At 39.6% G+C, this 24,318-nt stretch overlaps 1 protein-coding gene across 9 annotated transcripts in view; it reads right to left on the bottom strand.

Annotated features, from left to right (window-relative positions):
* Positions 1-24,318, bottom strand: part of CACNB2 (calcium voltage-gated channel auxiliary subunit beta 2) — a gene marked incomplete at both ends in the record, with an annotated part of 255,148 nt that overhangs the window by 73,059 nt on the left and 157,771 nt on the right. For 7 of the 9 annotated variants that reach the window (XM_080610494.1, XM_080610496.1, XM_080610493.1 and 4 more), the window contains one exon: positions 12,313-12,432. In XM_080610494.1, coding sequence (XP_080466620.1) covers positions 12,313-12,432 — 120 coding nt within the window. Of the gene's footprint in view, positions 1-12,312; positions 12,433-13,327; positions 14,379-24,318 lie in introns of those variants that run through there. The other 2 variants (XM_080610497.1, XM_080610500.1) reach the window with 1 other exon arrangement.

The raw sequence follows: 24,318 nt of genomic DNA, 5'->3' as shown, positions 1-24,318 counted from the left end.
TTCAAAGAAGACAACTTACTTCTGACAACATATTAAATAGATAATATTCTATTTTATCCAAGCAGAATGGTTTACAGAAACCTGGACCAAGAGAAACAAATTTAACTTCTTGCTATAAATCAAGAGAAAAGGTGTCCAACCTAGTCTCCCGTATTTCTCATAAATGCCTAGGCATTTCTTAGCTCTGAACTGGAAGGGGAATCAGTACATGAACGTTTCTCTAGCTGTATTAATGCTGCATAAATCCTTGCGTGTATTTTGTCACTTGATTTCTTTTACTTCAACTATTCAAAAGAAACCCACTAATTTCAACAGGGAAAAGAATGCTCGCGGGTTTTGACATGGAAGGTCTTGAGTTAGCTGTGGTTTAGAGAGATTTCTGAAAAGAAATTAGTTTATCGATGAAAATCAAGACTTCTTTTCCATAGCTTTTGAAAATAATCTGCATAGTATTTTTTATAACATCTAGAGCTTGATGCTACAATTATATGGATAAACAGAATCTGAACAGACAGTATCATTGCAATACTGCCACTGAATACTCTATATGATCGCCTAAATGAACCATCTCACTAAACAAACATATGCTTTCTGCAATATCGCAAAATAAATGGATTTATGACTTGAAGTTATTTTGTTTTATATATGTACATGAGAACCTTGACAATATCAGTAAGGCATTAATTTTTATCACTTTTCAAAGAGAAGCGTCTCTGTGTTCACAATAAAATTTCTGCTATTAATGATGATGAATTTTAGTTTCATACAAACATTTGAGAATAAGATACATTTATGACATATTTAGTAGCCTTTCATTTCTGCACTTCCAGACTCCCATAAAGGAGTTTGCTTTAGTGGCCATGGTTTATTACATGTAGTGTTTTTGTTTTGTTTTGTTTTCACAAAAGACCACTGTGGTGACAGCTTCAAATCAGGATTAAAACATACAGGGAGAATCCCTGGGAAGTCATGCACAAGGACAGATATTCATGGTGCCTAGAATAAATGATTATAGCTTCAAGAGCCCAGTGATGAATAAAACATAGAAAAAGGTATCAAAGAACATTTTTGTGATTACATGAAAGATGCATACAGGATGATATTGATATTATATGTTCCAGCTGTTGAATTATGCTCGATTTCATTCCTGGATGAGTGTGCAACAGTCCTACAGTAATGGCAGAGAGCCTATAGCTCACGAATACAGGGAAACTGCTGCAAATATACTGAATTTTAAAGAGAAAATACAGGCTTACTCCTGACTGTGGAAACACAACTATCCACCAGATTGCACTAGGCAAAATTTCTAGCCTGCAAATGCTAGAATTTTCAGTAATTCAAATTCCTGAATTCCAGAGGCATTCAGGAAGAAATATGGAAACATGTAATTTTGAGACCAAAATAAAATCTTCTCAATTCATAACAGTGTGAAACAGATAACGCAAATCCATTGCTTTACGCCCTTTCATGTCTTTCTCCTTTTCCTGAGATCAAGTAACAAGAGTGCGGGCATAACCCTGTTCGTATCGGACAGCTCCTGAGGAAAGCCCTGAAGAGCGATCAAATTCACTTGGACTGGTGAACAACCAACAGCATGTGCTGCTGTATCAGAAACTAGGATCAGAGGTAAGTTAAGTACAAGATCCTACCCCAGGCAGGAGAAGATAGGTTTCTCAGGTGAAAAGGGTACACTTACTTTTTCAGTCTTGTGGTATGGAGCACTTCGTCTCCATCCAAGCCCTGATGTCGCAGCACACTGCTGCCTATGACATTGCACTGTGCTCATTGTGCTTAACTGACCAGGTTTAGAAATCACCCTACCAAAATAAATTAACTGAGCAGCTGTGAATGGAAACTTCTTACACTAATGCTCTGGAATCAAAGCCACTGCCGTGAAAGTATGTTGCCAGACAGACACCACATAAGCAAAAGGTGCGAGGGAAAGACTGTCAAGTTGGAGAAACACAAGGTAGAACTCAAGTCTTTCAAACCTGTCAACATTTAACTCCCTACATCTCCTCCTTCCCATCAGATTTTATTCAAGCTGCATCACAGAATAAGGCTGTGTGAAGCAACTCACGTCTGCTCCTTTCCAGAACTATTTTGCCTTGCTTTCCTTTCCCTGACCTCCCCTCATCCTCAGGCCTGCACCTTAATCACAGGCTTTCAAGAGAAACTCTTGGTTTGAGAGTTTTCCTTGGAGATTTTACCCAGCACTGAGCCTAATGCCAAGATAAGCTCTTGCTCTGGAAGGCAAACATAATGGATACAGTTATGATTAGAATCTGGTGATTTTATGCTCAGCAGAGTTTAAAACTAGGAGTAAGAAATCCTTCCCTTTGTGAGAAAAAAAAAAAAGGGTTTCAACTGCTGCCACATATCCTTTGTCACAAGCTGCTGGACTCACCTGTGTCCCCAGGTCAAAGCCAGCTCAATGGGGACAGGCACTGGAAACACTGCTCTTTTTCACCTTCCTGTGAGGGAACGTAGTGTCACATCCCTGTGTCCGCAGCAGACAGCCTGAGCACCAGAAAGGCAGCAAGAGAAGATAGGTCCATGTGCAGCCCCTAGCCAGGCAAAGTTCACTGGATTAAACTACCAAGAAACACCAGAGGAGAAGGCAAGGAAATTGGTACTTCGTGGGTGAGTCACACACCTCACTGCCAAAGGTGAATAAAGGGTCAAAATAATGAAATAGCTGGAATAAATGTGGTAAGTTCCCTTACTGCTCCTCTGGGAAGGATATTTTCAGCTGTAATTTGACTGCTCCTAAAAGTCAGGAATACATTTGTCTTTGCAATCACTGCCACTTATTACTGTAGATCATTAAAAGCAATGTGCAGAGCTGATTCGCAAGATGGTAGGTACTCAGCATTTCTTCTCATTTTCATTTCAGTCAGGGAGCATTTCTCTTACGACAGACAGAGGTGAGCGTGCTTACAGTAACCCCAAGTGCTTTCTGTTAGTCTATTTTACCCCAAGTGAAATATTAGAATCCAACAACTTTTTAAAACTCAATTTTCAAATAATTGGCAGAAGCCAAAAAGCAGCAAGCGCATCTCTTCTCTCATTTCAACAATCTGACATCTCCAGTCAAAATAATCAAAGCAGCTGCAGTTTGATCCTTCGCCTCCCCTTTCAAGATATTTTTCTCTTCGCTTTTTATCCAGGCACTGAAAAACGATGGCTTGCAGATCAATAACCACAAGTACATTTACACAATAAAAACCCAAACCATGGGTTGTGTCCCTGTGTTCATACCTGTCAAATGCAGATCTGCTCCAAATACTGAAAATAAGGAATCAGTTTTCAAACTGAATTTTGGATTCTAGATATAGTAAATAACAAATCACCTTGAGAATAGGTTTCTACCTGATAAGATTCGACAAATAAGAATAAAGGACAATCTTGTTCATATGTATTATAGTCATATATTTATCTAAATACTTTCTTTTACCACCAAGGTACTATCATAGCTTTCCAGGAACATAAAAGTACAAATTTTACACTCATAAGCTGTCAGCACAGAAAAATCATTTTATGAGTCAGAAATCTGGGGAAATTTTATTTTATCAAACATTCCAACAAGCAAGAAGGAAGCCTCATTTCTAAGAATAATCAAAGTTCATATTTTAATGTCAGCTATTGGAGGCAATCAAAAGAATAAACAAAAAAGTAATATAACAATAACAGTATGCAAAAATTACCCAAATACGGACAGGGAGGACACCAAGTGAAGCAAAACTGGAGATAGTAAAGAAAAAGAAAATGGGAGAAACCCCTGGATTCTATCCAGCAGTATTAATCTGAATTGTCTGCTCAGCTTCTTATCTGCTCTTGATATTCTGTCACTTTTCAGAACGTTGGTACTACTTGCATGTGTCTTGCTACCAATAAACTTGGATTTAAATAAAAAATCCTGGATGAAACCATTATCCTTTTAATCTATTTAGCAAGAAGAAGAGTTTTCAAGAGAAACAGCTGCAAGAAGTAATTTTTCAGTGGGTACTATCTCATCTAAAGCAAGAGAATGCCACCTGAAACACATATTAAGATCTCATATCAGATCCAATATAAGTATTTGCTTGCTTGCTATTAGAGCTGAACTTGTTCAATCAAATAAGTAAAAACAAAACCATGTAGTTGTAAGTTGTATGACTAGAACTCGTTGGTGACATTTACATCACAAAAATGGAGTGAGAAGGGTAAATGCTCTTCCATACTTCCACAAAGGTCACCTGATACTTTCACATAGGATAAATGTCTGCTTCATCTTTGATATGTTGTGGCAGCCTAAAATGTATCTCAGCATATACACTTTAATTTTAAAGGTATGAAATAGAGACTTTATGCATTGCATATTCTGCATCATATTGAATTTGGGAATACAACCCAGGTGACCGTGAAATGCTGGTATAAAATGTCAATACAGGATTGGAGGTTAGATGTACAGAGGAGGTGTTCATAAGTTTTGTAGGCTCCAAGAGTGAATGTTGGGGGGAAGGTCATGCCATGTTTTTTTCTCTAGGGTATGCATTGGCTTTTCACAGAATATAGATGAAAAGGTAGCAGGAACACAAGCAATAAGGCACTACTGGGGGCCTCTATGAATCTTCATTTTTAATTAATTTCTCTCATACTATGAATTATGCAGAATCCAGACACTCTTCATAGTTCAAGCTGAGTTTTGCACTTAAAATGTTCCTAGCCTGGGAATGTAGAGTATCTTCCTCCCAGGTATCACAGGTTTACTTTGGTCTCCTACTGATTTTTCTTAAGTTTTATAAAACCAGTGACTTGTTCATTTAACTAATATTACATTTCCAAAGGAAGCACTTTTGAATTGGCACCTAACATCAGTCTAATTATGTACCAAAGCACTCTACAGCTACCTATAGTTAGAACTCACTGGCATCTTGCATGTAATGTTAGGGTTACCTAATTTTTTATTCTTTCTTCCTTCCTGGTTTTTTTTGGGAAAGTGGGCTAGCGAGAAGGAAGGGGATTCAGATCTTTGTCAAGGACTTTAGAACTGTGTCTGGGGGCTTGTTTTAGCTGCTAATGACAAGTACTTCCCTGCATAATAAGACACATCAGCCAGGTGTCTAACAGCAATCAGGTTAGTTCCTGAACTGGTTGGAAAATAGCCACTGTGGTACAACAGCAGAAGGCATAATGCTTTCATTGTTCAAATGAGTCTTTCTCCAAGCCACCACACCACATCACGTGGGCCAGTGTTAGCTGGGGTACCTCTGCAAGGTGAGCCTGCACTGAAGCCTTTACTTCACTTCCTGCTTCCAGAAAGCCCAAGGCTGTCCACTACCAACTCTAATCACAGGGTAACTTTGTTCTCAGCTAAAACCCTTCTGTTTCCTCACAAGTTAATCCTGTGGTGCAACAGTTCTCCTTAGATACAAAATAAACCCTTTACACCAGGAAGTTACCAGCTGTAGAACATGAACAGCCAGTTCAAGTCAAAAATCTCCAGAGAGATTCTACAGTAAGCTGGAAAATTGAAATGGGAAATATACATCAATCATGTAGAACAGAAAAGATAAAATTATGTAAATTAATGCCAAAATAGATACTACAGATGCAAAAAGGTCAGCATTTACCATAAGGTGATTAAAAACATTTTAACTACCTTTAACAATGGCCTGTGCCCTGAAGTCCTATTTTCCCCCTCTTATTTTTGAAACAGTATTCTAAGAGTACAGATGTATATTAGCTGCTTAAAACCCCATGGCATTCAGATAGCTAGATCAGCTGCTGAGAAAAGTGATGTTCTGGATTACAGCACAGTAGACAGTATGGATGTTGGCAAAAGTGAATCACACTCAAGAAACCTCAAGAAAGTTAATGAACCAGGCCATATATGTCTTAATTAGAAATTACTTTGACCAGCAGCATCTACCTCTAACTAACACCAGCGAAAGCGTCCATTTTTGTGCCAGCCTGAGCAGCCTGCAAAGGCATGCCTTTGTTTATCTCATCCTGGGGCCTATCAACCACTCTCACTCCCCACCAGTCTTACAGAACATCCCCAAAGCCACTTCTTATCCTCTCATGCAGTTCCCACGACCTTTCTGCTTATCCCCACACCAGCACCTGGCCCAACACCCGGACCCACTGGTCACCACCAGCCCAAGCTAAAGCGAGGGCTGCCTGAGCACGCTTACTCTGAAGTTTGGCTCAGCAGCTACAGGTAGGACATATAGCATGCAGCTGTCACCATGCACAACTGGCAAGCAGCAGGCAACAGGCTCATCACAGTTTGAGAACCTCTGCTGCAACCTCTGCACTGTCAGCTGTGCAACAGAGACTGACAGCTAAGTCTGTGTCTGTCACAGAGACTGGAGGGAGGAAGAGGAGCAGAAAAACATCCACACAAGGATTTAAGATGCGTAAGAGTGTTTGTACCTGGCTTATATCACCTACTTTGATTAAAATATTTCTTCAACACTTCTTTTAATAAGGAACTGGTTTCATTTTCAAAAGTAACATTTGTAATGCTGCCCTTTACACAGTAATCTAATCATATAGATAATCTAATCATAAAAGTCAGAGCCAAGACATAGCACGAAGGAAGCATGCAGGCGTATGTGAAAGCTGCAGGTGAGAGCAGGCAGAAGAGCCACGCTTGTCCTCAGGACTTTTTCTCAGCCTTGTTTCTCTATCCCACAGACACAATTTATCTCTTTCCACTGATTATCTGAAGAACAACAGGATACTAAAGGATCTATCTACAGTTAACTAGGCTAATATCCTTTCACTCTTTTTTTGTATTTACACTGAAGAAGCAGGAGAGGAAAGGATACTTATGAAACAGATTTGGTCACTCTGTAATCACAGTATGAATGAGACGACAGATGTTTTTTAATTAGAGAGGGTACTTTCGCTGGAGCATTTGATTCCCAAGAATCCTGGGAAGAAACAATTCCAGCCTCCGACCACTGCAGCCCAACAGTGAAAACAGATAAACTGTTTGAGGAAGTAACCAACATAATGACAGGCACTAGTGTAGAACAAGTGTGTACACTTAAATTGAAGACGAAAGAGATCATGAATATAAACAAAAAACCCTGCAGTTCACGGACAGCAGTATAAAGGGAGCTGCTTTATGTCCCAGTGTTACAGCCTAAGAAAAAGCAGCAGAATGAAGAAAATGAAGAAAACCAGTTTCTATAACCTGATTCGAGCAGATCCAGCAATGCAGAACTTGCCTGCAGCTAAGCAACAACCAGATTTGCAACTGTACTTTTGGATTAGCAACTCATTTATTTCCAGCTAGACCACTGTGCCAGCTCCCATGTAATCCTGGCAACTCTGACACACAACATTAGCTATCTAAATGATAATGTGCAATGGAAGTATTTTAAAACAAAAGGGCAAATGAGAAGAAATCAATAGAAAAAATATTACCATACACGACAGTTGACAAAAAGCACTCCCTATGTTGCCATGGCTTTGGGTGCTGTTCAGCACCATCATGTCCTCATAATTGAGACAAAATAGAAAAGAGGCTCCATGATGGAACAAGCTGACATAATATAAGGACACACATCAAGGTGATGGGCATGCCTGGTCTGTCAAAAATGCTACTGCAGCTTAAACAGACATACCTTAACTAGCTTTATGGCTGCCCGCTAGCAACATGGGGTAATTCAGAGGCTGTGGAACCTGTCTGAGAGTGAATAAATACTTAAATAACTAGTCTTGGCAAACTGCACTGAATAATTACATCTGACAATCTTTTTCATGCCTTCAGCCTTGCAGGGATATATAGGCATTATCCCAGCCTGCTACATGTTTCAAAGCTGTGGTCCTCAACCCATGCATGGAGGCAGTGAATTACACTTAAGACACTACATTATTACTCATAGTCACAAGCCATCACTACTACCACAGTACACATCAAGAAAGCAAAACACAACAGCTTATATTATTGCTCAAAAGCCAGCAAAGGGATGTCTGGCATAAAAATTTCAGTGGCTCCCCATTTTCACATAGACACGATTCAAATGACATTTTAGGGCTATGGATATTTCAAGTTTTAACAAAATCCTAAAAGGATGCCAGCAGTAGAGCATTAGGGGGAGTGCAAACAAAGCAGAGCTGAGGGGAACTGAGATTTTCTATTATGGACACATATGCACTGACTTCTGGAACATTGCAATCTTACTTTGACAGACATTTAAGAAGTTTCAGGACCCAAGAATGCAGAGAACAATTCTTAACAGAGAACAAAGAGTGCAGGGCTGTCCCTTAGTCAAATGTGAGAATCAGAGCCTGGATTATTAACTGACACTTTCAGCACCCAAAGTATTATAACTAACTGAAAGAATAAAAAAAGTCATTTTCCAAAATGCTGAAACTATTCTACAGATCTCATTTGAAAATTGTCTCTGCATAAGGAGCTCACAGAAGAAAAATAAAAAGAGGCAGAATCTAAAAAATTGAAGAGAAGGGACTGAGGAGAAGAAATTACTCTTGCAGAAGAGGAGGCTTACAGATCACCTGACTAACTGTATTTCAGTCAAAAACTAGCTCATAAGTATGATGTGCTTTATTGAGGCAAAAGAAATCAACAAAATAGGTGAATTAATTTTACCACCACTGAAGAGGGCCGCAATTCATTATTCAAGTCCCCTTTCTTATGTGCAAAATTTAGCTCATTTAGTACTGAATTTAAAGGTCTCACTAATACTTGTACCTCACAGTTTTCCTTTGATCTCATCCCTCTCACTTGATGCAGTATTTTAAAGGATAACTAATTGAAAACTTGCAAGGAATGGACAAAAAATATCTTTGCTTACTATCACTTATTTTTAATCCCCACTCTTCAAAACTGAAAAGCTTTTTTCTGTAGAAATGACGATTTTTAAAATATTAACACTAAAAGCAGTTAATGTCATTGGGCTTCTTATTTATTTTTGGTTTGTGAATGCTAAAGATTCATGTTTTTATAGAAATGGGAAATTCAGTTAAGTATCAGTACAAGCCCTGAGATTTGGGAATTGTCAGCATGCCCTGCTCAGCCACAGCACAGGTGGTCTTAATCCCAGCCACGTGCCATGGACTATGAGGAGGATACCGAGAAAATCCTCAATGCTTTGAAATGCATTTTTTTTTAATATTTAAAAATAAAACAAAACAAACCCAAACCAAACCCAAAAACCTGTTCTGCATTTGCATTGCTAAACTGTTCTAACCAAGAACATTTCATCTCAGCTTCAAGTTTAACAGCTTCATCTGAAGATCTGTTACCCTTGGGATTAGCTGCTGGCCTGCAGGTATCTTCATCAGTTGCCTCTTAATTTTCCATCCCTGGGTGACTCCAAACATACTCCTGTGGCCCCAACTTCCTTACAGTAAGTCACATGCCAAAGTGAGTCAGCAAAATATGCTTAGCCATTTTCCAGAGAAGCAATGCTTGTATAAAATAAATAAATAAAAATGTCCAGAACATGTATTTTCTTACAAGCTTTTTAGGTTTTATTTTCCCTGTTTGGATAGGTAACATATATGCATATTATATTCTGGCTTTATGTTACACAAACACTTAGAATCCATTAAAATCCAAATTTAAAAATCTTAAAATCCTCCCAAATATTTGCCATCATGTGTTTTATTACTATATTTTTCTCTTCCATTAAAGGTGTTTTCCCTAGCTGTGAGGAAGGAAAATGGATGTCATTAAACTGTTTTCATTACATGCGTGACACAGTTCCATAGTTTTTTTATCTACCCTTAATTCATTACCATTTTCCCTCCACCGCTGCATTATTCATGTATGTCACCCTCTTCTAATTCCTGTGACAAATACAATTGTAATGACTTTATTTAGGACCAACACTTCCAGTCACAATATGGAAAGGCAAAAAGTTAAAGCAGCTGCGTCACTTGGCTCTGTCTGATCGATAGCCAGCCAGGGCAAATGCAAGCCAGCCAAGGAGAGCAGGCAGCAAAACCTGCTGCCCGTGGGAAACAGGTCTGAGGGCACACGGGAGTGAGGCAGCACCAGGAGAAGTTACTGCTTCATTAATTTTACTGTGTTTCAGGGAGGTGAAGGACTGAATCACCAATAAAGGCAGGAAAGCACACCCTGTCGTATTTCAGATCTACTTGGTTAGGTTTAATTTATGTCTTTTTAAACATTTATTTCAAATGAAAGCACCAAATGCATATAATATTTAGTTAATACTATTAATTTAAATATTACACTAAACTAAATATTATACAGTTATAGCCTCTGTATAAAAGGATTCCATTACAGCCCGTACTGATTTTTAACGTTTGACTAGAGAAACAAAAATGCTAATGTAGTTCCAGCTTTAATCCATTTTTAAGCACAAATTATTTAAATAATTCATTTTGTGTTTTCTATATGACTGGAACTACCCATTGTCATAGCAGGACGGTTTTGGCAGTGCCTTTGCTACTTTGACTGTTCACAAGTTGTCTTACAGTTTCAGACGGTGTCAGACCTAGATGCTATATCTTATGCCAGCTGGAGTGAGAACATTGGTTTGATGTATAGAAAGACAGTTTTAAGAAGTCAGGGTCTGCTAGCAGTTTCTCTACAAACTACAATAGCAGCAGTGCTAGAGGTCATGAATATTACATAAGAGCTGTCCATGCATTCAATCCAGCATCAGTAAGCCAAATTCCCATAGCAACACTTGCATAGATTTACTCCTCGCTAAGAGATGCATCAGTTCAGCAGTAAGTGCTGTACTGATACCCTTATGAGTCTGCAAGATATTATTGCTTCAACACTTCTTTTAAAGGTTGTGCATTTACTGATAAAATTCAACACTCCACCTGAATTTCATGGCAGCCTTTATTACCTTTCCTAGGAGCACAGAAATCTCGAACTAGCAAAAAGCAACCCTGATAAAACTGAGACTCCTGATTACAATCAGCAACATCTCTAAGATACAAGGTGGAAGGGAAAAAGCGGCTGCTTCTTTTGAGTTTCTGCTATACTGATCCCAGGACAGCAAGACCTAAGTTCAAAGAGATGTTCAGCATCTCTTACAGTGGGCAAGTTGCAGCAGCTCATTAAAAAGCTGCTTTAGGAGCTCTTACTAAATATCAGTTAACAATTAACACCTCCACCCCACCCCTATCTTTGGCTTCCCTGTTCAAGTTTTCTGGCCCAATTAAGCTGTCTGCCTGTGCATTACAGTATCGTATTAGTAATGGACCTCGTCACCAACTAACAATCAGATGCATAGTTCAAGGATCTGGACTCCTAATTTCTGAAGAGCCCATGTAAAACAGGTGGCATAAATGGGCAAATCTGGCAGTGGAAAAGGAAACAGTAAAATAAAAACCAAGGCAAAATGGAGGAGAGGAGTCAGAGAGAAAGTGAGAGAGAAATGCAGATCAGGTAGATCTGAGGACGGATATCAATAGTGTATTTAAGTATTTAGATATTAGATACGAAAATGTAAAAACAGACCTTGAAAAACAGTAATACACTGAGATCTGGCAGATGACAGCATATAAAAAAGAAAAACTGGAATGAAATGGTAAGTGAATGATAACAAATAAGATGAACATGATTTTTACAGATGCAATAGTATTTAAAGAAACAGCACACATGAAAGAAAAACAAGCCCATATCCTTTCACTGCTAAACCCCTCAAAGTCCTAAATGCGTTTCATGGAAAATATACAAACACAGCAAGAATCTAAAGCTCTTTTAGTATTTCCTTACTAAATTGTCACTATCTGCCAGGAGCATGGAGATAAAAGGAGAAATCTTAACAAGTCCTAGAGCATATTGCTCACGGGGTCATTTAACACACAAACTGTAAAGAAAGTCAGTGAAGTCTTCAGGAAAAAAAGATCTTTGTAACAGAGTCTTCCTGTTTACATATGACTTGTAGGGACTGATCTTTCACTGAAGGGAGGTGAATAGGATGTCTGAGGGCTGATTTCTAGAACTATAACTTTTGAGTGCCATAGGGACCCATGGGCAAACTTTCACAAACATCTTCAGTAAGAATTCAAAGCTTTGACCCTATACACCACAATAAATGTGTACATTCAATAAAAGCAGAAGTGCACACATTTAGATAAAATTCTTCTGAAAACAAAAGCCAATCAAATACCTTCTATGGAAAACTGATTTTAAGTGATTTTTCCTGGAAAATCTCCTTTCTACTGCTGTCTGGAAAATCTTTAGAACAGGTCTTACTCTGTATGTTAACACATTAACAACATTTGTGTCACTAATGGATGAGATGTCGGTCTGTTAAAGCTGAACATTTTATGAGTTTGTGACATGAAACACCACCTTACCTTTGCTTTTTCCAGCTGTGCCTGGGCCTGTCGCTCTGCCTCTCTCCGCACTGCTTCCCTGTCTTCTTCCAGAGATACATCTGAATCAGATGGACGGCTGGTGTAGGAGTCCGCCGAACCCTGCACAAGAAAAAGGGAAATAATGTTACAAGTTGTTTTAGTGTTAAAAATCCCAAATCAACAGCACAAAAGCCCCCCCAGGAGAAGTGGTTATAAACCTTGTCTTTTCTTTTACTTTTGAACCCCTGAAAGGAAAATAACTACCCCGAAGTAGTTAGAAAATAACTACCCCAAATAAGTAGAAAAGAACTACCCCAAACTCGGTTAGAAAAACAATGTCTAGGTAAATATTTTCTTCTGGAGACTTTCCAAAAGTGCAGGTGTCTTCCCCAGTGCTTTATTTCCTGCACTACCCCCATGCTCTTATTTGTGTGCTTTTCGGCAAGCAAAGCCAGTTGATCTGCAGAGTTAAAGCACTGGTGCAGTGCAGGGCTGAAGGACACACAGCAGCTTCAAGGATGGCTCCCTAAAAATTAAAACTCTCAACAGTGACAGTACTTAAAGGAAACAGTCCTTTTATAATCAAAATGAAAATTCAGTATCAATAATTACTATTACACAATATCTCTGCTAACAGATTTAACCTCTGCTATCCATCTTTATTTTAGGGCAACCTCTTTACCTGACACACTTTCCCCATCAGAACTGCAAATGGCTCATATCCATCTCTGCCTCTCAGCAAAACATGTAAATGACCACAAATCAACTTCCAACTAATAAAATCCGTCTGGACTCAACACATGTCCCCATATCACCACAATGGAAGCAGCCACAATGCCAGAACAGCTCCATAAATAATGACAGCTCTGCTTTTCCTCTGCATCTCCCTGCATACAAAATAGAGTTCTGCTAATTCAATCAGAATGAAAACAACTGTCATCTCCTTGCTTCCTTGTTTTCTCTTACTCCCTGCAATACATATAATACATGCCGATAATGAAAACGTAGGGCTTACACAGATATCAGAATTCTTCAGACGTCCTCCTTTGGCTCTTTTCAGAAGCCTGATCCAGGTGGCCTTCATTAGCCAGACAGCTCAGTTATTGTCCGCAGCTGCAGCGCCCGGCACTGATCTCATAAAACATGTGCACGCTGAGCACCGCAGAATCACTGCTCCTTTCCTATCCATGCTCTGCTCTGAGAGCCTTCCTTCTCTTCCCTCTGCCTTTCAAGCTTGCAGCCTCACTGTTCCCAAGTATTCTGCTGCAATTAAATTCTCAAATTTTCTCATGCCAGTAAAAAAAATTAAAATAATTAAAAATAATAATAATTAAAAAAAGACAAACCCAAAAAATCTGCACCACCTCCAAAAATCTCAACTCGAACGATAAAAATGTAAAATAAACCAGGCGTCAGGTAGATGCTGTGAGAGATACTTCAGTTGATCATAAACTGAGATCAACCGCAGAAAAACACCTAGGGCTTTTTCCTTTCTGTTTTGGGGGGCGGATTTGGCTGTTAAAAATAGTGCTTATAGGAGAACCTTTTAAAATCCTGTGCAAAATGTATTCAGTGACATTTGCAAGTGCAAAGTTCATTTCATCTCTTCCTAGATTGGCTGGGGGTGGGGTAACAGGCTGTTCATATCACTGGGCATGCTCCATATGTGCAGCCTTTTACGCAGATGCTCACATCACACGGGGTTGTTAGCCTATGCCAAATTGCCATTTTACATCTCAAGGGTAAACAGCTGGAAAATGCAAGGTCCCTGCAAAACTGGAAAAGCTGGTACAGCGTCTCCTTCCCGTCACGTATGTCTGCTACAAGCTGCCTTTCCCTTGGATGCTCAGTGCTGTCACGCATCACTTCCCTCCACTGCAAAGCACTGAGCTCCACTCACAGCTCTCTTACAGAAAACGTAAATCCAAAAATATGCCTGTTGAGCAGGAATTTAACCCCCTAGTCACCGCTTACATTTTTTTTGACACAAGCAAAGAAGCAAAGGATAACTGCAACATACCACTTACCATATAAATACTAGATCCTAATATAGCAGAAGCCAAACAAAACATTGACTTTCTATATTCTGCTTATCAGAGATACCCTGTACCCCTTCATAACCTGACATGTGAATAACATGATAAGGAATGGTTTTCTAGGGCATTTCTGATTCACTGACAGACATGCAACATTCTAGTTGGAAAAGATCACTGCAGCTGATGGCAGAACCTGCCTTTGATAGAAATTCTCAGAAATTTAATAAATATACAAATATGTGATATAAACACGAGAAAAATAGAGAACAGACATCACAGCTGAGAGCAGTGGTCATGCACCTGTCAGCATGTCAGCACAAAGGACCGAATCATGCCATGATTTGTGTCTGTGTAACAACAAAATTGCTCCAACACAAATGAGGCAGTAGCCCACATTTAACCACTATTAGAGCAAACAATAGTTGCCTCTAAACTGACAGTTTAAAGGTAGATTTCAACTTTCCAAATGTTTTACTTTTTTTTCTCCTGAAGACTTGTAATAGCTAGAGCACAGAGTTTAATGAGCTGCCTTTGAGCTAACATAAAGGAAATTATTCTCCAAGTGATATTTTGCTTACAGGAGTCCAAATACATCTGCTATGTTATAGCCATCTTCCAAAACAAAAATGCCTACTGAGCTAGAGTAAAAGAGCAGAAAATAAAAGAAAATACACTCAAACTTTTCTTGAAACTTTCGGAAAATCTTGTCCATTACGAAATCACCAGAGGGCTGTAACCTCCCAACGCCTTCCAAATTTGGCTATTACTTGAAATTTCCCTTTGCCACAACTTCTGACACAGCTCCCCAATGGGAAGAGTGGCAAAAGACAAGCAGCAACAAGCATACAGAAGTTCAGTGTATAGTTTAAATTCTATTATACTTGACACAGTAGTGGCCTGTAGTCAAAACCATTGAGTTATCCTGGCATTAGTTAAAGCTGAGACTGCGATAACCCCCTCTCCACCATAGAGCCCCAGCCTTCAGGACATTCTGGAGTCCTTCAACACCCAACCCCCTCCAGAAAGCGCACATCCAAACCCTTCCCCATCACCACTGCAATTCCTCAGTGTCATTCTGCCGTTGGTTACATAAACCAATCCCAAAGCAACATCACCTTTAAATAAGAGGAAAGCAAGCAAACCAGCCATTAAGCCTGACATGGCAATCACACCACAGACAGTGGGAGCATTACCCCTCTACGGCACTTCTATGATGAACACATCATATTTTCCAGTGACCAAGCAGCATGGCATCACTTCTACTACCACTCATTCTGCTGTACATAAGTGATGCTGCCTAATTTTGGGATGCTGCATAACTGGTCCTAATCCTGTGAGAAAAAAAAAAAAAAAGGTTGTGAAGCACAGAAATATAATTCCCATCTCCCCTAAGGGGGGCAAAATGCCTTTAAATGCCTTTTGGGTCAGGCCAGAACTGCTAAAATTGGAGTTTCATCTTCCAGGCCACAGAGATCATCTACAGTGCTGGTCATGTCTTGTGTTGGCCACACTCCCAACGCATATACAAAAAAAAAAAAAAAAAAAGTAATGATTCAATTTATTTTAATTATATTGACAAATCACATGAATCAAACTCAACATTACATTTATTTTCCCACTGGGACAGACATGGTCATGTAAATTCTGTATGGAAGGCAGAAACTGGGAGCTTTGCTTCTCGAAAATGAAAAAAAAAAAACCCAAAAGAAATAAATCAAAGCCCGACATCAAGGCAATCCAGGAAAAGGGGGAGCATATCATTAAAATTAATTAATTTTATAAACTACTGATCATTTTCCTATGAGCTAAGAATGTACTCAACACTTTAACACAGAAAAAATTCAAACTTCCATAAAAACTATGATGAGACTGTAGTGGAAATAACTTGACTATTCAAGGAAAATAAGGCCTGTGTGCCTTATATTATTGATGTGCACTGTCCATTCATGACAGCTAACAAAACTGCTTTTCCTCCCTGGGTACATGAGGTTTGGGGGTTGCTCTGGAGAACACTTTCTGGGATTCTGCAGGTCTCCATAATCTTCCACTGCAATGTGGAAGAGCTGCAGTAATAGAAGTATGTAATATATACTACTGTAGCCCCCAGTTCCTAGTATTCCACAGGAAACTGACTAGTAAAAGTGACAAAGGTTATGTTAATAATTATCTCATTTATTCTCTGTTCTCTCTTCCCCTCCCCCCCCCCCCCTTTTCTCTCCCTCCTTATTTGGCAGGTTTACAAACCCAGTTTGAGAAATAATTTCCTGTTTTAATGACATGCTTGCAAATATTTACCAACTATTTTACCACTTATTATATTACATTCTATGACATATTCTCATAATATAAAACCCATACTCTTCACACAGCTAGTGGTCTTATGTGATCATACTTGAGCTCCTTTTTCTCCAAGACCATAAATGTCTTATCTTCCTTAGTACTGTAGAAGTGTATCATTTCAATAGACTAGGTCCTTCAAATAACGGGTTTTTTATTACTTTCCTTTATTTGCAGGTAAAAAATTCTTAGTTAAATTAGGTTGTGCCTAGATCTCTTTATTTTTCTTGTTAGTTTTCTGTACCTATACTTAAATTTGGTCAGTGCTGCTGGAGATTAAGTACAGATTTTGATTGCAGTGTTGCCTTCATAGTGTAAAATCTGTGGATGTGTTTGGTCTGTTACTGTACTAAATTCTCACTGGGCTAATATCGCTATCATTACACTTGCAAATTCGTCCTGGCCTTTATATTATGTCTTCTTCATAAAAAATTAAAGTGATCCTCTGAGTACCATGAGTTTCTCTTTAATAGGGTAATCCACTTATGAATTGGGTACCATTACAACAGATAACTTTCCAAATTACTGAAAATTCTCAAATAATTCTCTTCCTAGGAAGATCATACAAATTCTTTCAAGAAGAGACTTTTTATCTTATTATTTATTAAATGAAGGCATGAAGCAGTAAGCAAACATACAACAAGATTTTACAAGGAATAAAGAAGTACATGTCTCTACTATATATAAACTTTCCATTTATAATACCGGGATCTTCTCCTGGATATAATTTTCATCTCTTCATTGATTTAATGCTGAAGAGAATTTGAAATTCAAAAGGAGAAATATCTTTATGTCTTAATTTGATTTATACTTTGAATATAAAAAGCTCAGGTCTCACTGTGCCAGTAAGAGGAACAATTCACTTCAGCGTTAAGAATTTATGCAGAGAGATTGCTAAATGCTTATCTTCTAATCTTGTTGAAGTAGTAAGAAAGTCATCACATGTTCTGCTAGGACACAATCTGAGATAGTAAATCACGGCCTTGTGATGTGCTACTACTTCTTGAGTGCTAGGAAATAAGGTAAAGGGAATAAAATGTTGAAAGGTGCTGAAGGGCCATTTCCATAACATTTTTATTTCACTTAAAATCATTAAAATTGATTCAGAACTAAGGCAAATGTGAAATGGTGAAGTTTATCATAAAGTGAAACAGTTGATATTGGCAAACTGTAATATGCCACTGCAGAATGCAGATTGTCCTGTTTCACCATAAACTGACCAACCCCAAATGTATGAGCCACAAAATTAAAAAATCAGAAGCACTCCCACAAAAGCACCTTCTCCACAGGCCTCAGTTTGCCGGAGTGGCCACAGATGGTGAATGTGAAAATTTCTTATCTATAAAGTTTTCTCCAGATGTCGAAGCAATGTCATTGTTTTGGATGATGTTGAAGAGGGCACAAAATGCTGCTCTGAGAATGCTATACAATGAGAGAATGTTATAACATATAGTGATGTTAATTATTTGAGGGCAGAATTTTTATGGAAATTAAATTAATTCCAATTGTTTGGCATGTATACTTGGCACATATGACAAACTGAAAAAATACATTTTCACAAAGGAAAAAGGAAAGAGATCACATATCCATTAAGAGGATATCAAGCAGGAATTGTTCACTTCTTGTGTAAGGGTCATGGACATTTGGCAGCCTGGCAACTTTCAAGGCTAATGCTGATGTCCTCCCTGGTTCTTGGCATGGGCCCTGCCTGCACTTGGTCATTTGCCCACTACATATACATTTACACACACTCTCCCACAACTCACATCACACAAGGAGGGCTACCAGCTCCTACAGTAGTCACTGGAATCCTTTGCTATGATTCCATTTAAAAAACAAATCCAATGCTGGTTAGAATTTTGTTGTTGTTTAGAGCTAGCTGGGAATTGCCATGGCATCTACAGCCATGGAGGACCTTCAAATAATGGGAGGAGTGAAATTTTAGAACACTTGGTAGCTTTATGGCTGCAATGTCATTAAAAAGGAGATTATATAGGAAACCAAGCTTCTCTTTACCCTTAACATGACTTTGGCAAGCTTGATCACGGCACCCAGCTTGACATAAACAGGTTTCCAAGGCACTAATCCAATCAACAGCTGAATGAAAGCAAAAGTTTTTTCAAATAACCCTTAGGTTTCCAGAAGCCTCGATTTTGGCATTCACAAACCAGGTAAACAGTTGTACCAGGTACTTTATCAGGGAAAAACAAAAGAATGAAACCTTAAATAACCCCACACACCAAAACTCGCCACACATTTGCACTCACATTTCATGAGGTTGCTTTCCTGGTGTTTTGTTCAGAAAAAGTATCATGAGCAGGTATTTTTAGAGAAATTAGAGTCTTCTCCTGGTGGCTCTTCAGAAAAAATATGGCAATATGCAAACTGCTTCCAAAAGGGCAGCAGCAGAGCTCAGCCTGGTTAGCAAACAGACAGGCAGACTGACCCCTCAGAGTCAGAGCTAAGCTCTCCCCAAAGCTTAGGGATGCTCTGGTGTGTTATGGTTTATTGATTTCTGCAAAAAACCATCCTAGAGGGAAAACTACTGGAGATCCTACTGTACAAGGCACTGTACAGTCACAAAGTAAATTGCAAGCCCTGCTTAAAAGAACTTCCAGTCTAAAGGATGAGAGAATATGAGCAGAATAAAAAAAGGAGTAAGAAAGGGATCAAGGTAGCAATGCAATAGAAAATAAAGTATTTTTAAATATTCAATACCAGCATCATGACTCATCCCTTGCATAACCATGGTGGGTTGTTGTTTAAGTAAGTTTTCTATATGTATTATGGCAGAGATTAGTTCTGTGAAAGCCTCTGAAGGAGGATAATCTGGTAGCTCTGTATATTCTGATAGAGAAGATTCTCACACTTACGAAACTTGAGCAAGTGCTTTTGAGGAAGAGGGCAATGACAGGAATATACAAAGGTCTTCTATGCTTTAACAACAATACAATCACATTATTGAGAATTTTAAAATAAAATAAAAAAAATCCCACAAAATAAAGAGGAGAAAAAAAAAAAAAAAAAGGGATTTGATTTTTCAAGACAATTAATTGGATCTAAAGGATGGGATTAAATTATTGATGATTTTGCGCCGTAAGGAAAAGTCAGAGCAATGACAGAGCTAAGACGTTGCCAGTGGAACAACTCAGAGACAGGTGTCAAAGGAATTAAAATATACTAAGGAAATGATTGCAAGCTGCATGAACCTGAATCATCTCATTTTTGTCTCAGACTGTCAGTACACACATGGATATTAACAAAACTTGGTTGATTCAAGTAACTTTTTAAAGCTCTGGTAACTTGATTATATATTTAAGCCCTTAGGCAAAGGTAAATCAGGATTATTACTAACAACAAGCTGACCTGTGGTGGTGTTTACTGGGGCAGAAGTGGGTAAAAAATTGAAGGCTCTCAGGAAAAATGACAATATAGTTTTTGATGGTATTAGTTAATCAACAGCAGATATCACAAACGAAGGATTTTAAATTGCAGAAAACAAGAATTTAGAATATAAAATGCTATGTGCTGATACAAGAGCACAGAAAGACAAAGATTGGGTCAGCCACAAGGGCTCAATTAAAAAGAGGAAAAATGGAAAACACATCTGGGATGACAACAAGGAAACAGAAAGACAACTAGAAAAGGAATGAATCTGAAGGAAAGCATGGCAACCATCATCTCAATTTGTCTCAGCTCAGTTAAAAGTGCCAATTTAGATTCTCTGTTCCAGATCTTCAGTGTATTTTTATCTGGGATTTTGGTTCAAGTCATTAAGATTTTCTGCATACTTAAAAATAACTTCCTTGAAAATTTAGCATGAAATTCAGTTAGCAATGGAGAATTTCAAAGGGAAAAAAAAAATTTCTTTGTAGTTCTTTTTTCAAATTATCCCTGAATGTACAATCCCTGACTGTTTTCAAATGTAGCATTTTTTAATCTACTCCGGATAACAAACGGAATGTTTGCGGGTGGTTTTGCTCTTTTGTATTTTTTTAACTTGTTAAAAATATTGAGATTTAGTACATACAGTCAAGTCTTCCCTATTTTACTCTTTCAAATATAACAACTGCTTTAATACATATTTTTACTTGCTACTCTTCATTTCTATACTGTAAATATAGTATTCATCTGTTTAAATAATTATCTTTTTCCCCATTTGTGTTCACGAGTTAGTTTGGCAAGCTTGTACTATGTAAAACCTGCTGTCATACACTAGTTATCTATAATATTTTTCAACCTCTGATAAGTTTATTTTCCAGCCCATCATCTGCTACTGAAATCTTGATTTTCTAGTCATGATCTTTTGTTAACAGCAATCAATGACTGTCATGACATAAAACATGGCAAATTGCTCATTGCTTAGATTAGGAGAGTTTTCTTATCAACACCTTTGTTAAGTTACACACAGTGAAGACTAATGAATTAATTAAATTTCCCTGAGTCAAGCTCACTGAAAGCTCACGCTTATCAAACAGCAGCTCCTTTGTGACTCAGCCCAGGTATCTCTGGCAGGCACAATCACCCTTTAAACATCTGCAGCCTCTGATACTGCCAGAAACACCAAGTAAGCAGCTTTCACACTGCATGACACCATTTACTTCAGGATAAAAACGCTACATAGAACACATATACACTAATAAGTGAGCTAAATGTAAGCTCAGTTTCCAAGGGTATCGCCACATGAGTCCTTGTGGTTTCAGGTGTTATACCTTTGTTCCAGCCTTCATCCTCATGTACACTGCTGGAAAAATATCAGGACTGTTTCTTTCTACCATTACTTATCCCCCAGGTCTAGCATAAACCAAAGCAAACTACTTGCAATTTTCTCAAGAGGATGAGGCTCCTTAAACCATTTAGATATTTCAATTATTCTTATCTGGTTTCAAGAATACAACAATCTAATACATTCATTGCATCAATGGAAAAGTCTCTGGAAAGGCCTTTTGTCCCTTTAATCTATCACATCAAAATAAGAGTCTTGAAAAATTCTCTCTCTCCAGCAGTTTTGGTTGTAAAATTAAAATATAGGAGTTAGTGCACAGATTGTATGATGTCAACTGTTGAAATCCATTGGCTCTTTTAGATTTGACTCTTAAGAAATATCTAAAGGACTGCATCCACCAGAGTGGGTGAGGATATCAAGTGTGCAGTGTGTGTGATCTTCAACCAAGGGCAAGAAGCTAAAGCAAGAACTACATACCTGATTCTCCCATCCCAATCCATGTGGCTGCCACTGGTTGTATGGCTCCATAAACTGCTTTTTGATAGTGGGAAAGCAAGGTAGAGCTTGTGGCTCTAACTCAAGAATCATTCCTATTGCACTTTTACAGAACTACTAAGAAGGAAGACTGAAGTCTCTGTATGTTACTGAACTTGTTTTCCATTTCAAGAGTGTATACAAGGTTTCTTTAAACTAGATGTGTTGGGGGAGGGGAGCATCGTTCCATCCCAACACACCCAGTCAGTTGCCAGCACCTACAATAAATGCTCGGAGCGATGCAGAGATATTCCAGCCGCTCCAGCCAACGAGCCGGCTTCATTTGGAGCTTGGCTCAGATGCCTCTGTACAAACGCCCGTAGCATGGGAAACAAAAAAGAGGAATTAGAGATGTGTGCACGACTACGGGAGTATGATATAGTAGGCATCACAGAAACATGGTGGGATGGCTCCTACGACTGGAGTGTTGGAATGGAAGGTTACAGGCTCTTTAGAAAAGACAGGCCTGGCAGGCGGGGAGGGGGAGTTGCTATTTATGTTAGGGATAGGCTGGAGAGTATGGAACTCTGTCTGGGGACAGGTGAGCAGTCGACAGAGAGTTTGTGGGTCAAGGTTAAAGGGAGAACAGCGATGGGAGACATTACTGTGGGGATCTGTTACAGACCGCCTGATCAAGAGGACTCTGTGGATGAAGTGCTCTATAGGCAGATAGGAACAGCCTCACGCTCACAGGCCCTTGTTCTCATGGGGGACTTCAACCACCCTGACATCTGTTGGAGTGAAGATACGGCCTGGCACAAGCAATCCAGGAGGTTCCTCGATTGTGTGGAAGACAACTTCCTTCTGCAAGTAATAGAGGGGCCAACAAAGAGAGGTGCCGTGCTTGACCTCGTGCTCACCAACAGGGAAGGGCTCAATGGAAACGTGGCGCTCCAGGGCAGCCTTGGTTGCAGTGACCACGAGATGGACGAATTCGAGATCCTTGGGACAGTGAGAAGAGCGTGCAGCAAGCTCACTGTCCTGGACTTCAAGAGAGCAGACTTTGGCCTCTTTAGGAACCTGCTCAGTAAGGTTCCATGGGATGTAGCCCTAGAGGGCAGGGGGCCCCAAGACTGTTGGTTGATATTCAAGGATCACCTGCTACAAGCTCAGGAGTGTTGCATCCCAACCAGAAGGAAGTGCAGCAGGAGGGCCAGGAGACCTCCTTGGATGGATAAGGAGCTGCTGAGGAAAATTCAAAGGAAAAAAGAGGCTTATAGAAGGTGGAAGCAGGGACAGGCGGCCTGGGAAGAATACAGGGATGTTGTCCGGGAAGCTAGGGACCAGGTGAGGAAGGCTAAGGCCCAGTTAGAATTGAACTTGGCTAGGGATGTTCAGGATAACAGGAAGGGATTCTATAGGTACGTAGCGAGTAAAAGACAGACTAGGGACAACGTAGGCCCCCTTCGGAAGATATCGGGAGAACTGGCTACCCTGGATTTGGAGAAGGCTGAGGTTCTTAATGACTTCTTTGCCTTGGTCTTCACTGGCAAAGGCTCTGACTGCACCAGCCAAGACTTCGAAGGCAAACACAGGGACTGTGAGAATGAAGATCCCAGGCCCACTGTAGGAGAGGATCTGGTTCGAGACCATCTTAAAAACCTAAACGTACACAAGTCCATGGGACCCGACGACATCCATCCATGGGTCCTGAAGGAGCTGGCGAATGAAGTTGCTAAGCCACTGGCCATCATATTTGAAAAATCATGGCAGTCAGGTGAAGTTCCCGATGACTGGAAGAAGGGAAATATAACCCTCATTTTCAAGAAGGGGAAAATGGATGACCCAGGGAATTACAGACCAGTTACTCTCACCTCTGTGCCTGGCAAAATCTTGGAGCACATTCTCCTGGAAGAAATGCTGAGGCACACGAAAAACAAGGAGGTGGTTGGTGACAGCCAGCATGGCTTCACTAAGGGGAAATCCTGCCTGACCAATTTGGTGGCCTTCTATGATGGGGCTACGAAACTGATGGACAGGGGCAGAGCAGTTGACGTCATCTACCTGGACTTGTGCAAAGTGTTTGACACTGTCCCACACGACATCCTTGTCTCTAAATTGGAGAGACATCAATTTGATGGGTGGAGCACTCGGTGGATAAAGAACTGGCTGGATGGCCGCACACAAAGAGCTGTGGTCAATGGCTCGATGTCTGGCTGGAGACCGGTAACGAGTGGTGTCCCTCAGGGATCGGTGTTGGGACCGGTCTTGTTCAACATCTTTGTCGGTGACATGGACAGTGGGATTGAGTGCGCCCTCAGCAAGTTTGCCGATGACACCAAGCTGTGTGGTTCGGTTGATACGCTGGAGGGAAGGGATGCCATCCAGAGGGACCTCGACATGCTTGTGAGGTGGGCTGATGCCAACCTTATG

This window comes from Psittacula echo (assembly GCF_963264785.1).
Source record: "Psittacula echo genome assembly, chromosome: 2".
Taxonomy (NCBI): domain Eukaryota; kingdom Metazoa; phylum Chordata; class Aves; order Psittaciformes; family Psittacidae; genus Psittacula; species Psittacula echo.
The sequence above is the reverse complement of the archived record's forward strand: the minus strand, read 5'-3'. Positions and strand labels throughout refer to the sequence as shown.